This window comes from Geotrypetes seraphini, chromosome 2, assembly GCF_902459505.1.
Source record: "Geotrypetes seraphini chromosome 2, aGeoSer1.1, whole genome shotgun sequence".
Lineage (NCBI taxonomy): Eukaryota > Metazoa > Chordata > Amphibia > Gymnophiona > Dermophiidae > Geotrypetes > Geotrypetes seraphini.
In genome coordinates, this window is record NC_047085.1 from 3921090 (window position 1) to 3937029 (window position 15940).

The window sequence follows — 15940 nt, forward strand, 5'->3', positions numbered from 1 at the left end:
TCTCCAGACAAAAATCATCTGAGAAAATATTTATATACAATCTGGCTGAAGGGGAGCTATACAAAGCTTTAATCATTTGAATAAATCCAGAACCCACCCCAACCAATCCATTGCTTGCTACATAAAGGTCCATTCTACACGATCAAATGTCTTCTCTGCATCCAAAGATACAGAGAAGGCCGGATCTTCCATGGATTTTGTTAAGGTCAACATATGAAGAGCCAACCTGGTATTATGTGAAGAATGTCTATGAGCAACAAACCCAGTTTGGTGCATACCTATAATATAAGGGAGAGCCTTAGCCAAGCGTAGAGCCAATAACATAGCCAAAAGTTTTCCATCAACATTTATCAGAGATATTGGCCTATAATTTGAAACCAATAAAGGATCTTTATTTGGCTTCGGCAAAACTATAGTCAAAGCTTCTGCCTTAGTACCTGAAATGCAGCCTTTATTCAGTTGAACCTGATATAAATTTAAAAAATAAGGCAGTAATGTATTTTGAAATGATTTATAAAACTCCACAGTGTAACCATCACCTCCTGGAGCGGATCCAACTCTAAGGGACTTCAATGCTGTCTGAATCTCCTTCAGTGTAATAGGTGCATCAAGAGATCCTTTTATATAATTGGGAATTTTAGGACCCTCAATTAAATTCAAAAACTCTAAACCATCAAGTTCTTTATTTGAATAAAGCTCAGAAGAATACAAAGTCTTATAATATTTCAAAAACTGTTTTAATATATTATCAATTTGAGAATGAGTAACCCCATTTCATCTTTAATAGCCACAATCTTTCCTTTCCTTTTTTTGCTTTTAAATAATTAGTAGTAATCTTCCCGCTTTATTCGGGTTTCCATAATACAAAGCCTGTTGAGTAAATAACTTCTTCCTAGCCCCTTTAGAAGAGATCTCATTATATTTATATTTAGCTTTTAAGAGAGCCTGAAATGTATCATGTTCCCATTTTACAGTTAATTTTGCTTCTAATTCTTTAATCTTTTCCTCCAATTCAGAGAATTCCCTTTTAGATTGAGTATTGACAAGTCGAATATGAAATTATATGCCTCTCATGGTAACTTTAAAAGCATCCCATAAATTTTCCAACGAGATCTCATCTGAGAAATTAAGTTGAAAATATTCCTCCATTTTTATCTGAAATTCTTCAATAAATTTTGTATCCCCAAGCAGTGCATTATTGAACCTCCAAACAGGTCTATTACCATCTTGTTCCGCCAATCCAAATTCTATCCATACTCCACCATGATCTGATAAAATAATTGGATCTATCATAGCTTTCCTAACCTGCTGTACTAGATTATCTGAAACAAAAATATAATCAATCCTAGAAAATGATTTATGAACGTGTGAACAAAAAGAAAATTCCCGAGCATTAAAATGTAAAATTCTCCAGATGTCTTTCAGCCCACAAACTTGAATCAAATTATCCAATCCTAATAATTTTATCATTCTACTAGGTTTTTTATCCAACAGAGGATTCATAACAGCATTAAAATCCCCCGCCACCACTAAATTAGCCCTAGCCAGAGGTAAAAGAAGATGGAGTGTTTTGAAAAATTCTATTTGATTCAAATTAGGAGTCGGACGGTAAATTGTAAAAAGCGCCAGAGTGTCATTACCTAAGCTCATGTTCACATGTACCCATCTACCCATAGGATCAACTGAAATCAAATTAAATGTTGCATTACATTTTTTGTTCACTAGTATAGCCACCCCCACCTTCTTCCCCACAGCAGTAACATAAAAACATTGTTTGACCCAACCTCCTTCTAGCTTTTTAGATTCTATAGCAGACAAATGTGTCTCTTGAATATAATAAATATCTGCATTTTGTTTTTTAAGAAAGTTAAGTGTTTATTTCCTTTTTATAGGGTGATTAATCCCATTGACGTTTAATGTGAATAATTTCATATACATTCTTAAATTTTAGTTAAAAATTATCTAACAAATAATAATCCAAAAATATAAATCATATTACATCTTATAATATACCCTATGCACATCCAGAGTCCTCCCCTCCCAAGTCCCCCCTTTCCCTCCCCCCACCCATTTAAATAAAATGAATACTTGAAAGCACTCATTAAGACCAGCAATCAACAGCTCCCCCAGGCCCATTCCTTTACCTATCATAAAACAATAAATTAATAAACTTAGAAAATTGTGAATTAGTAAATAAAGAGAAATGCAAAGTATTGCATGTAGGAAGCAGAAACCTGAAGTACAGCTATACGATGGGAGGGATGTTATTGAGTGAGAGTACCCAAGAAAGGGACTTGGGCGTAATGGTGGACAAGACAATGAAGCCCGACGGCACAGTGCGCAGCAGCCGCTAAGAGAGCGAATAGAATGCTAGGTATAATCAAGAGGGGTATTACAACCAAAACAAAAGAAGTTATCATGCCATTGTATCGGGCAATGGTGCGCCCACATCTGGAGTACTGCGTCCAATATTGGTCTTCGTACCTTAAGAAGGATATGGCAATACTCGAGAGGGTTCAGAGGAGAGCGACATGTTTGATAAAAGGTATGGAAAACCTTTCATACACTGAGAGATTGGAGAAACTGGGGCTCTTCCCTGGAGAAGAGGAGACTTCGAGGAGATATGATAGAGACTTACAAGATCATGAAGGCATGGAGAAAGTGGAGAGGGACAGATTCTTCAAACTTTTGAAAACTACAAGAACGAGGGCATTCGGAAAAGTTGAAAGAGGACAGATTCAAAACAAATGCTAGGAAGTTTTTCTTCACCCAATGGGTGGTGGACACCTGGAATGAGCTTCCAGAGGGCTTGATAGGAGAGAGTACGGTATTGGGGTTCAAGAAGGGATTGTACAATTTTCTGAAGGAAAAGGGGATAGAGGATTACTACATAGGTCCTGGACCTGTTGGGCTGCCGCGAGAGCGGACTGCTGGGCACGATGGACCTCTGGTCTGACCTGGCAGAGGCACCTCTTATGTCCTTAGCTCAAATAATTCATTAATTCAATTAAAGATTAATTAATTAAATTAAGTTGATTCAATGAAATAAATAAGGCATTAAGTATATAATAAAATAAAGATTACTCTTCAAAATCATAAATAAAACAAACATAATTATGTGCAAATTGAACAAACATTCCATTTGAAATAAATACAACCCAAATTTCTAATCAACAGTCTATTATATCTCATTCATAAAATTTTCAATTCTCCTTTATACTGTCCCATCCAACTTACAATTTATATTTCTATATATCCTTTTCATTTCTTCATATACCTTACCATCCAAATCTTCAATTAAAATAAAAATAATAAAACCTAACATACTAGTATTATTCAAAAGAATTTAAAATAAAGAGGATCTTAACCTATTCTATATATATAATTTAACCTATTATATATATATAATAGGTTAAGATCCTCTTCATTTTAAATTCTACTGAATAATACTGGTATGTTAGGTTTTGTTATTTCAATTTTAATTGAAGATTTGGATATATATATCTATATATCCTATATAATAAAACCCTAGCCGTGCATGCGCATTCCTACTTGCGTGTTTCGTTTTCCCTGATCCATGTAAGTCTGTGGTGGCAGGAGTGCGCATGCGCGAGTCCCCAACCTTACAGCACCTAACTACACTCACGGCAGGATTGGCTGTCAGCGCTAGACTCCCTGCTCTCTCGCGGCAAAAAAACAGTAAGTTTTTCACGGTCTGACCTCCCATTCCTTCCCGATGTCTGACTGGCTCCCCCTTCCCTTCCCGCGGTCCAGACTCCAAACCTGTCTGCAGCACTCTACACACGCTGTTTCGGGGCCTTCTACTGCCCTGATTTGCTCTGTCGTGTCTCTGATGATGTCATCAGGGATATGCTAGAGTAAATCAGGACAGTAGAAGGCCACAAAGCAGCGTGTGTAGAGTGCTGCAGACGCTACTAGAGTCAGCAGATTTGTTGGGATGGCAGGAAGGGAAGGGGGGGGCAAGGGACTAAAGGAGCCAGACTTCTAATGTAATGGGCTAAAATACTTGTGTGTGTGTGTGTATATATATATATATATATATATATATATATATTATCTAATATAATAAAACGCTAGGCCGCACATGCGCACTCCCATCGCGTGGGTCCGTTTTCCGTGAGCTGTAGCGACCCATAGGAAGTGCGCATGCGCGACTTACGGTTCTTTGAAAGACGCAGCGGTGGCTACTCTCATGATCCCCGCCTGCGTCGGACTTTCGACGCAGGTGGGGATCATGAGAGGAGCCACCGCCGCATCTTTCAACTAAAAAAAAAAATACGGCAAGGCGGATGTCAGCCTTGGCGGCTGTCGCCGGCTGCAGGCCACAGCAACTGTAGCCCGCCGAGCATGGAGACCGGCCTAAGTTTTTTTCAACTTCTCAAAGACGCTGCAGCGGCTCCTCTCAAGAGCCGCTTCTGCGTCGGAGAAGGCAGCGATCGTGAGAGGAGCCGCCGGGAAGTTACACTGCTGGGGGCTCGGGCTGTTACGTCCGTGCAGGCTCCTCTCGCGGTAAATAGAGGGAGAGGGAATGCTGCGGCTGCTGGACAGGGAAGTAGGGAAGGAGATAGGAAGAAAGACACAGGGGCAGGGAGAGAGACAGAAAGACAGACAGACAAAGGGGGACAGGGAGGGAGAGAGACAGAAAGAAAGACAGCGGGAGGAAGAGAGACAGAAAGTAAAAGACAGGGGTATGGAGAGAAACAGAAAGAAAGACAGACATATATTCTACCACCAGGAGGAGGAAGGGAGACAGAAAGAAAAGAAGAAAGACATAGACATTGAAAGTTAGTTTTAAAACATCCAAGCAGATCATAAGAAGAAGAAAAAAAATATATATATATATATTTTTTTTTTTTTAAACATACGCAGTAAATTTATATATTTCATAACTGGCACATTTTAAAAAGACTTTTAAAAATTAAGGACTTTAACCAACATCTTAAGGAAACCAAATCAACAGTGCCACTTTTCATAAAAATAATGCAGGTGTGAAAACCGAATTCACCAGTTCATCAATGGATCCACACCTTTTTTTTTTTTTTTTTAAATAGAGTTAATAAATCTGTGTATACTTGCTACCAGTTCCTGCAGATGGCACAGTTTTAATCCAATATCTAAGAAGGATCAAACAGATCAAAGGAAGAAGAGAAAACATCCAAGTTTTGTATAGAACCTTCCCATATGTAGCACCCTTTGCAGAGGCCTATTTCTTTTCCTATACTCAGCCGCGACGTACCTCAAAGTAAGTGAATATAAGCCTTTTCAATCAAGCAACTTCCAATGGCATTTAAACTCCATCCTCTTTTGAGCAACTCACATACAGTAATGAACAACAACAACAAAAAAATCCACTTGGCAATCATGAAAAAGTTCAGAAAATCTCCGTGTTATGTGACTTCCGTTTTTCCGATTATCATATGACGTTGTTGCAGGATGTAAAAACAAGGCAGGGCAAAGAGGAACTAACCAATCTGATGTCATGTGTATAAAATGGAAAGAACGTTGGCTGTTCAAAAAGGTTATAATAAATTTAAGGATGTGTGGGGACCTTTATTAAATTATAGTAATGAATAAGTTACACTTTTCCCAATCTTAATACACATGTGGATTTGGGGGGGGGATTTCTTGTTTTTCCATTAAGAATATATAGATGATTGTCATAAGATATTATTTTCATGTGGTATATATTAGTTGTATATGAATTTGGGAGGGGGGTGGTGGTTAAATCTTCTTGGTGTATGATATTGAAAATTTTTCAAGTGATGTTGTATTATATTTGGTTGATATTTACTGTACACTTGATGTAAGTTTAAAAATGAATAAAGAAATTAAAAAAAAAAGAAGGTTAGAATTATATATTTCACTCGACTTTTAGCTGTTAAACTGTAAATTTTAGCCATTTCATATCCATTAAACCTTGTCTGTAAGGTCTTCCGACACAAGTCAATCGCCTTAAGCAGGAACAAAGAGATCCAGTCCTCACTCCTCAGTCCTCCTACCTCCAGCATTTCCTATTCAATCCCGCAGCAAATCCATTTGGATACTGTAAATTAAAATGTCACTGGCGCAATCCTCTCTGTGGCAACGAAACCTTTCTTCTGATCGTTCCAAAGTTCATATCAATAAATTTCATACCCATAAGGAGAATTCATACCCATAAAGAGAAATCCATCCATCACCTTTCTTTATTTAATTTAGTTTAAATATTAATCCTTTTCCTACTCCATTGGCGCCGCTTGTTGTGAAATATATTCTTTTATTTTATTTAGGTCATCAAATTGTGATGATCTGTTTTGATATATAACCCGCATAACCGCGGGGTAAAAAAGTCCATATTGAGCCCCTAACTGTTTTAATTGGGGTCGTAGCTGCAAGAATTGTTTCCTAATATTAGCGGTTCTTTTAGCGAAATCTGGAACCATTAAAATTTTTGTTTCTTTATAATTTAGGTTTTTGTTTTGTTTTGCAAATTGGAGAATTTCCAGTGTTTGCTGGAATCTCAAGATGCAAAATATCAACGGTCTGGGGCCAGTAAAACCGTTATTCCGTTGTATAGGAATTCTATGTGCTCTTTCTACCTCAAATGGAAATTTGGAGGACAGTGGTATTAATTTAGGGATTAAATTTTCTATAAACGCCACCACATCCTTCCCTTCTGAATTTTCAGGGAGCCCCAAATCCTTACGTTTCTTCTTTTTGCCCTGTTATCCAAATTTTCCAATTGCACTGATAGATCCTGTGTTATCTTTTGATTTTTCTGTTAATTTGTTGCAACTGATTCTGCCCTCTCCACTCGGCTCTCCAATTTGTCTAACCTGACATTAGTGCCTTCAATCTTGTTAGATAGGTTTGCCATTTCTTCTATTACTGTAGCAAGTTTCTCGGCATTACCCTGCAATAATTGCCTGATACATCACAGGTCTTCCCTCATATCAATCTTATCAGGGGAATCTTCGGGCAGCGGAACCGTAGATGGTGTCAGTGGATCTTGTTTACTTCTCTTCGATTTACCACCAGAAAAGGCTGTTTCCAGATTGATTTGTTTAGAAGTAGCCATGATAGTGAAGGAGAATCGTTTTTTTCCAAGAATTTTTAACTTTTGCCTTCAAAAACAAATGAAATATTGCCTGGAGAGATGGAGCTGATCAATTACCCGTCCATTCATCAGCGCTCTCAAGCCACGCCCCCCCCCTCCCCGAAGACATGATCCATCAAAAGCTTAGCCAAATCAAACTGAAGCTTTAGGAAAGTGGCTTCAGTTTGATTTTGCTCTGTCGAGTGGTGAAACAAACTTTGATGGGATTTAGCTAATCTAATCTAAACCTTAAGTTTATATACCGCATCATCTCCATGAGAATGGAGCTCGACACGGTTTACAAGAACTTAAAATAGTGGGTAGAGAAGAAAAAGGATTACATGAACTTATGTGTAGAAGGGGGGACTAGCACCTTCTTACCTACAAACTCACTTCATCCTACATAACCCCACACATCTTTGCATATCCAAAGATTACTGGCTGCAGATACAAATCATTCTTGGACAGAACCTTTAAGTTCCAAGCGAACAGACAGCAAGTTTGGCTGAAAAACTACATAAACGAACCCAATCTGACATACAGTGCATTCCGAAAATCGATCAAAACCGCCCTTTTCGCCAAATTCATTGACTAAAACTGTCCCCTCCCTCACTAGGACTTCCCCCCTGTAAACACCTTTTCTTGCTCTCAAGAAGCTCCTTTCATGTATTCAGGTAGTCTCTACCCATAGAACTCCAATTAATATGTAAGTACTAAATATTCAGTTACTCATAACCCATAGAACTCCAACTAGTACGTAAGTTTCCCAGTTAGATTATTGTATAGTATTTGACTTATTGTATTGTATTGTATTTAGACCCATTGTAATGTATTGTATTGTACTGTATTGTAAGTAGACTTATTGTATTGTATTGTATTAAGACCTTTTGTTATTCGCTGAATGTCCAGCCTTCTTACAATGTAAACCGCCTAGAAGTCGCCCGACTATGGCGGTATAGAAAAATAAAGTTATTATTATTATTATATTAGAAAGGGGGGAAGGATAGAGCTACAATTTGCTGAAAAGCCAGGTTTTCAGTTGTTTGCGGAATAACTGAAGGGAGCTCAGGTTCCGCAGCGGGGTGATGAGGTCATTCCAAAGACCTGTGATTTTGAAGAGAAGGGATTTTCCCAGTTTGCCTGAATAGTGGATGCCGCGTGGAGAGGGGAAGGCTAGTTTAAGCCTTTGGGCAGTTCTGGAGGAGTCGGGACTGGAGGAGTTGAAAGACAGTGGGATAAGAGGAGGCAGGATTCCGTGAATGATCTTGAAAGCCAGGCAGGAACATTTGAAATGGATTCTGGAGATTATTGGGAGCCAATGAAGTTTGGAAAGGAGTGGGGAGGCATGGTCAGACTTGAGTTTTGAGAAGATCAGTTTGGCTGCAGTATTCTGGATTAGCTGGAGTCTTAGAATACTTTTTTTTGATAGATTTAAGTAGATGGCGTTGCAGTAATCTAGTTTGGAGAGGATGATGGATTGGACAAGGATGGCAAAGTGTTGTTGGCTGAAGTAGGATCTAGCTTTCTTCAGCATGTGAAGGCTGAAAAAGCATGATTTTGCCAAGGAGTTGAGGTGGTCATTGAGGGAGAGAGAGGAATCGATAGTGATACCAAGGACCTTGCATGAGAACTCGAGCTGTAGTGTATCGCCTGTGGGTAGCTAAGAATTTCTCCTTAACGGTTATAGTTTCTTCATGATTTTTTACTACCAGCACAATGCATTTTAATGGTTCTTAGAAAGTCTTTTGATGTACAATCCATCATCCTCTCCAGATTGGATTATTGCAATTCTATCTACCTCAGCCTAACCAAGAAAAGCCTCCACAGACTTCAGCGGATTCAGAACGCCGCAGCTAAGCTTGTTTTCGCGAAAAGCAAATTTGATCGCGTCTCACCACTCCTGTCTAAGCTCCATTGGCTCCCAGTAATCCCCAGGATCCACTTCAAATGTGCGTGTCTGGCCTACAAGATCCTACATGGCATCCTTCCTGCCGTTATCCCTCTATCCTGGAACTCCCCAACCCCTACTTCCTCCAGATCCTCCCAAATTTTTAAACTATCCTTCCCTTCCATAAAAGGTATTTCCCATGCAGGCAAACTTGGGTCATCCCTCCCCTTTAGAATCACTGAGATCTGGAATAACCTCACCTCCCCACTCCGAACCTCAAGCTCCCTCCAACTCTTCCGCAAACACCTAAAAACCTGGCTATTCTCAAAACTGTAACACTTCCCCCCTCTTAGGCCTCTCACCTTCCCCTTTACACCTAACTCTTTAATCTCTCCACTGTAGTTCCTCTCTCATCCTTCTTCCTGTAAACCGTTCCGAGCTCCGCATTCGTGGAGATGGTGCGGTATATAAACCCAAGGTTTAGTTTAGTTTTAGTTTAACTTCAGATGAATTTTGATACCGGGAGATTAAAATGTTTTTAACTTTTTTTAACCTATGCCTGTGGTTTATAGATTTTTGCACTAATAAATTAAAAATGATTGGATATAATGATGTATGGGGCAGGTCTTATTTAGACCTTGTGTCTGGTGCTTGTCATCTATGAGATTTTGCCCGGGGTTAAATCTTGCTCCTATTAGTGAGCTTTACCCATACCGATGTCCTACTATTATTGCCCGAGATACTCTTTTTTTAGTATCTATTTAAAGTTTCTCATTTTTGCATATTTCCACCAGGTGATAATAAGTTTGTTGCCAATTTTGTTCTGTATATTCATATTTGTATTATTGGCAAACCTTTGGGATTCTTTTTTGTTGCCTATTTTGTCAAAACAAAGGGGACGGGGAAAGTAGGCTGCAGAGTTAGTAGACTATAATGAACTAACTTAGATGGAAGTACCTACCTATGGGAATTGAATGACATAATGACTAGGATGATGTGTAAGGGATAGTAGCAGATGATAGGTATGATGTCACACCAAGCCGTAAAGCTCTGAATGTAAGACAGAGAACCTGCATCTATACTGAATAGGTAACGAGTATAATCTGATCAAGAGACTGTCTCCGTTCTGACTCTGTATGGTGCTGCATACGTCTGGTAGCACTCTAGAAATAATAATAGGAGGAGTAATGATCCCTACCCTTAGTCTTACATAATAACCTAACTTCTGAGTTTTGTAAAGTTTGGAGATCCCACGGTTGCAGTAATCTCTCTGAGATAACAAATGCATGCAAAAATATGTGAATTGAAGATGGAGCGTATGCTCTTGAGACCAAAGCCAACTGGGTAAAATCAATGATATTTTATTCCTGTCCAAAATAAAAACACAGTAAAAGTAGACCCGACACAGCACTGTGTTTCGGCGAATCAGTCCGCCTGCATTAGGGGTCGCTGTGTATTAACATTGCTGAAAAAAATCATCGATCCCAAATAAGAACAAACTGGAAAGCGCAAGCCTGTGTGCACAACATAGAAAGAAACATAGAAACATAGAAAGATGACGGCAGAAAAGGGCTATAGCCCATCAAGTCTGCCCACTCTACTGACCCACCCCATTAAGTCTGAGTACTAATGACTTAGTTCCTTAACTCGACCCTTGTAAGGATCCTACTAGGGCATCCCATTTATTCTTAAAGTCAATAACGCTGGTGGCCTTGATCACCTGCTCTGGAAGCTTGTTCCAGTGATCTACAACCCTTTCTGTGAAGAAATACTTCCTTATGTCACTATCGAATTTCCCTCCTCTGAGTTTGAATGGATGCCCCCTTGTGACCGAGGGTCCCCTGAGAAAGAAGATGTCTTCTTCCACCTCGACACGTCCCGTGATGTATTTAAATGTCTCAATCATGTCCCCCCTCTCCCTGCGCTCCTCTAGAGTGTAGAGCTGCAATTTGTTTAGTCTTTCTTCGTACGAGAGACTCTTGAGCCCCGAGATCATCCTAGTGGCCATCCGCTGAACCGACTCAACTCTAAGCACGTCTTTACGGTAATGTGGCCTCCAGAATTGCACACAGTACTCCAGATGAGGTCTCACCATGGTTCTGTACAGTGGCATTATGACTTCAGATTTGCGGCTAACGAAGCTTCTATTGATACATCCCATAAGTTGCCTTGCTTTGGATGAGGCCTTCTCTACTTGTTTGGCGGCCTTCATGTCTGCACTGATGATTATTCCCAAGTCTCTTTCTTCTGAAGTCCTAGCTAGTGTTTCTCCATTTAAGGTGTAAGGTTTGCATGGATTTCTGCTACCGAGATGCATAACCTTACATTTCTTAGCGTTGAAGCCCAGCTGCCATGTCGAGGACCAGTTTTCCAACGTAAGCAGATCCTGCGTCATACTATCCTGCAGATTGCTTTCACTTACTATATTACATAGTTTGGCGTCATCAGCGAATAGAGTTACTTTACCCTGAAGCCCTTGGGTCAAGTCTCTTATGAATATGTTAAAAAGGAGTGGACCCAGGACCGAGCCCTGTGGCACACCCATAAGTGTAGGTACAAAAGCACAGTGACTCCTGATGCAGACGGACTGATTTTCTGAAATACAGTGCTGTTTTGTGTCTACTTGTGTTTGGTTTGGACTAGAATAAAAGATCATTGATTTTACCCAGTTGGCTCTGGTGGAAATTCTTTTGCCCTGACCCTCTGTTCACCTTGCTTGTGCTTTGTTTGTGGGTCGTTTCTTCTGTTGGACTATTTTATGGCTTAGTCTTTTGAGGCAGAAAAATCTAAATGATACCTTTCAAGATTCGATAAACCTGTTGTGTCTGGAACTTGAAACTATATAGCCTATGCTCCAGATTGAGGACAGAATTAGTGGAACAGAAATTGGTCAAATATATAATTTCCAATATCTGGGCTTATGTAGGACAATATTAATATTGTGATTCTTTGATTAAGATGTTGACTTGTCTCTTTATTTTAGAATTAGTCCCATGATCCGTATAAAAGAGGAGCCCCCCAGTCCACCCTGCAGTCCAGAAATTGAGGAGGTGAGTCCAGTGGACCCTTCTTCTGTGGACACTCTGTTGTCTCCCTCCACCTTCATTGACTCTATCTTGCAACAAAGTGACCACAACACTACCACAGCTACCAACGTCGGTGCCAGTGAATGTCCCAGACAGCCCCAAGAAAAGTGCCTCAGTGTTGCCTGCCTTGACAAGTGAGTATTGTCCAGAAGAGCAGTTTCTTTTTGCATGCATTACTAGAAAGCGGATTTCTTTTCCTGGATGTACAGTCCAAGTTATAGATCCCCAGAGAAATGCCTCCTTACATCACTAGTTTCTTTGGTGCTTTTGATTCGAGTGTCGGGTGATGAGCACTGTGATTTAGCATTGTGTACTTATGCTGTGGCGAGTTTGTCCTTATTACACTATACTTGATAGTAAGGAAAAGACAAAATGTTTTCTTTCTCGACATACAGAATAATCAGTCATGCAGGTGGGTGACGCCATCTAGCAGCACCAATGTGGAGCAGTTTTCATATAGCTTTAGCAGAACTGGAGCCACCAGTGCCTGGAGCCTCCTTTTTCCATCTAAAAGCCCAAACCTTGACGTTCTCAGCGATTCTCTCTAGAATAATTCCTTTGGCTCCCCATCCGCTTTTGCATTCATCTCAGATTTCTCTTACTCACTTCAAAATGCATTCTCATTCCACTCCATTCATCTGGCAATACAACTGGTATGTGGCTTTCTCTGTTGCTAACTCAAAGACAGCCTTGCTGGGCATTTTGAATTAGTGTGTCTTGTTCCTTCTCTGGCTATATTCTAATCCAGACTAAGAAAATCACCTATTTGTGATCATATTAGAGACAGCAAGACCCAGACAACTCCAGCAATCCTGACACCAGCCATGGGTACCTCAGAGAACAGATCACCAAATTACAGCTGCTTAGCAAGGGAAGAAAGTGGCTAGCATTGCTGCACTGTGCATTAGAGAGTTGCGCGGGGACAGAAATCCCATTCGTCCCCACCCGTCCCCGTGAGGAATCCCACCCGTCCCCCGCGAGGAATCCCTCCGTCCCCACCTGTCCCCGCGAGGAATCCCCTCCGTCCCCACCCGTCCCTATAAACTACAGAAATAGTTATTTCATTTAATTATGCTACTGAATTAGAGGCTTTGGTAGAAACCTATTTACAAATAAGCAAAAAGACTTTATTAATTTGGAAATATTAATTGGGAAGAATACATAATTTGTAAACGGGTTTCTACCAGAGCCTCAAATGTTTATAAATTTTTATCAACATAACTAATATACTACTTTATCCTAAAGCAAAAAAAAAAAGGAAATAGAATTTTTTTCCTACCTTTGTTCCCTGGTTTCTGCTTTCCTCATGTTCTCATTCAATTCCTTCCATCCACTGTCTCTCTTTTCTCTGCATCTTCCATTTGCTCTGTTACTGTGCCTCTCCCTTTCTCCCCCCTTCCAAATTGGTCTGGCACCCATCTTCTTCCCTCTGCTCCCCCCATAGTCTGGCATCTCTGTCTTCTTCCCTGCCAGCGTCTTCTCCCCACTCTCTCTTCCCCATTTCCTTTCAGCGTCCTTCTACCCCCCATCTTCCCCATGTCCTATCAGCGTCCTTCTCCCCCCTCTGTCTTCCCCATGTCCTTTCAGCGTCCTTCTCCTCCTCCCCCGTCTTCCCCATGTCCTTTCAGCGTCCTTCTCCCCCTCCCCCGTCTTCCCCATGTCCTTTCAGCGTCCTTCTCCCCCTCCCCCGTCTTCCCCATGTCCTTTCAGCGTCCTTCTCCCCCTCCCCCGTCTTCCCCATGTGCTTTCAGCGTCCTTCTCCCTCCCCATCTTCCCCATGTCCTTTCAGCGTCCTTCTCCACCCCTTTGTCTTCCCCAGTGCTTTCAGCGTCCTTCTCCCCCCCTCAGTTTTACCTTAAGCATCTTTTCCTCTCCACTCCACCTTTCCTCCCTTTCTCCCTACCTGCCTCTTACCTTTGTGGTGCTTACCCGCCCGACTGACAACAGAACAGGCCCGGTCCAACAAACCTCCCTGCTCTGTAGCCGTGAATCTAAATTACCTTCTTACAGCAGCTGGAGTATTGAAGCTGCTGTAAGAAAGTAATTTAGATTCGCGGCTACAGGGCAGGAAGGTTTGTCGGACCGGGCCTGTTGTCGGTCGGTCGGGGGACCTGGCCGGCTGTGCTGCACCCGGGGCGGACCGCCCTCCCCGCCCCCCCCCCCCCCCCCCTTTGGTACGCCACTGCCTTTTCCCTACCTGCCCTGCCGCAGCACACAGCCGACCGGAAGTCTTCCCGATGTCAACGCTGATGTCGGAGGGAGGGAGGGCTGACATCGGGAAGACTTCCGGTCGGCTGTGTGCTGAGTACATCCAGCCCAGCAGGAACCCCGCGATCATCGGAGGCGTCCCCATGGGATCCCCACGACTCTAGGGGGCGTCCCCATGGGATCCCCACGACCTGAAGGGGGAAACGCGGGTCCCGTTGGATTCCCTTCGTCCCCGTTCCTGTGCAGCTCTCTACTGTGCACCTACCATGTGCAAGGCTTTCTGTCCTCCCCCCCCAATACCTCATCAAACTTTACTGGCAGCCAGCAGCATCTCCTACGCGCTTTGTGAGCCGGTCCCAGCTCTCCCTCTGACATCACTTCCTGGTCAGGTGAGCAGCAGGGAAGAGGAAGGAGAGGTACCAGCACACCCACCAAATAGTCCACTCCTTGCTACACCACTGCTGACTGTTTCTCTATAACACATTCTCCTAGATTGTTTCTCATGGATGTTTGTGTATAAAAGAAGAATATGTATGTGAGGGCGAATCAAAAATGAAAGACAAATGTTAAATTACTTGATAACCAAAATAGAGCTAGTGAAATGCAACAAATGTATTGGTCCATTGCCTCTTGGACAGTTCATCAACGCACAGTGTGGCGCTCAGCCAAGAGGTCAGAAACATGGACTCTCCATTGCAAGATTACACCATCGAAGGACAATGCGCAGTAGTGCGCTTTCTTGGACAGAGGGAGTGAGAAACCTGTGGAAATTCACCGTCTTATATTGACTCAGAATGGACATAGCACCATGAATCAATGAAAGGTTTATGAGTAGGTAAAAAGGTTTAAAACGGGAAGAACTGGTGTAACCGACGAAGGTCGTTCTGGTCACCCATCAACATCGCATACACGAGTACATTGACAGGGCTAATGCCTTGATTACAGAAGATCAATGGATAACATCACCGTCTGATATTGACTCAGTATGGACATAGCACCATCAATCAATGAAAGGTTTATGAGTGGGTGAAAAGGTTTAAAGTGGGAAGAACCGGTGTAACCGACGAAGGTCGTTTTGGTCACCCATCAACATCGCACACATGAGTACAGGACTAATGCCGTGATTACAGAAGATCAATGGATAACAGTGTCTCAGTTGGCTGAAAATTTGGATATCAGCTACGGCTCTACATTTGCCATAATGCAAGACGACTTGGGATACAGGAAAGTCTGCACATGCAACAGTATGGAGGTTGCGACCTAGTTCCTGATATGGTACAAAGAAGATCCAAGTATTCTGGAGAGAATTGTCATGGCAATGAGGCATGAGTGCATCACTGACACCCAGCAATCAAAAGACAAAGCAAGATGAAGTAAAGGAAGCGATGCTTTTTCTTTTTACACAAATGTCCATGAGAAACATGAAAAATCATACACACAACCTTTGGATAGGAGGAAATGTTCTTTTATGGATTGGGAACTGGTTAAAAGATAGAAAACAGGGTAAGATTAAATGGTGCCACAAGGATCTGTAATGGGATTGTTGGGGTTTTATTTTTTTACATTTTTAGTGTAAAACAGTATTTTATTGATGATGATACTAAACTGAATAGGAATAAAACATCGTAAAGCAAAATACAAGTGTAGTCATCTGCATTTTGT

General features: G+C 41.4%; 1 protein-coding gene across 4 annotated transcripts in view; it reads left to right on the plus strand.

The window, feature by feature from the left end:
• The window catches only part of HSF1 (heat shock transcription factor 1), a 260811-nt gene that overhangs the window by 140994 nt on the left and 103877 nt on the right, over positions 1–15940 (plus strand). For all 4 annotated transcript variants that reach the window (XM_033934485.1, XM_033934483.1, XM_033934484.1 and 1 more), the window contains exon 9: positions 11968–12204. In XM_033934485.1, the coding sequence (XP_033790376.1) occupies positions 11968–12204 (237 nt within the window). The remainder of the gene's footprint in view (positions 1–11967; positions 12205–15940) is intronic.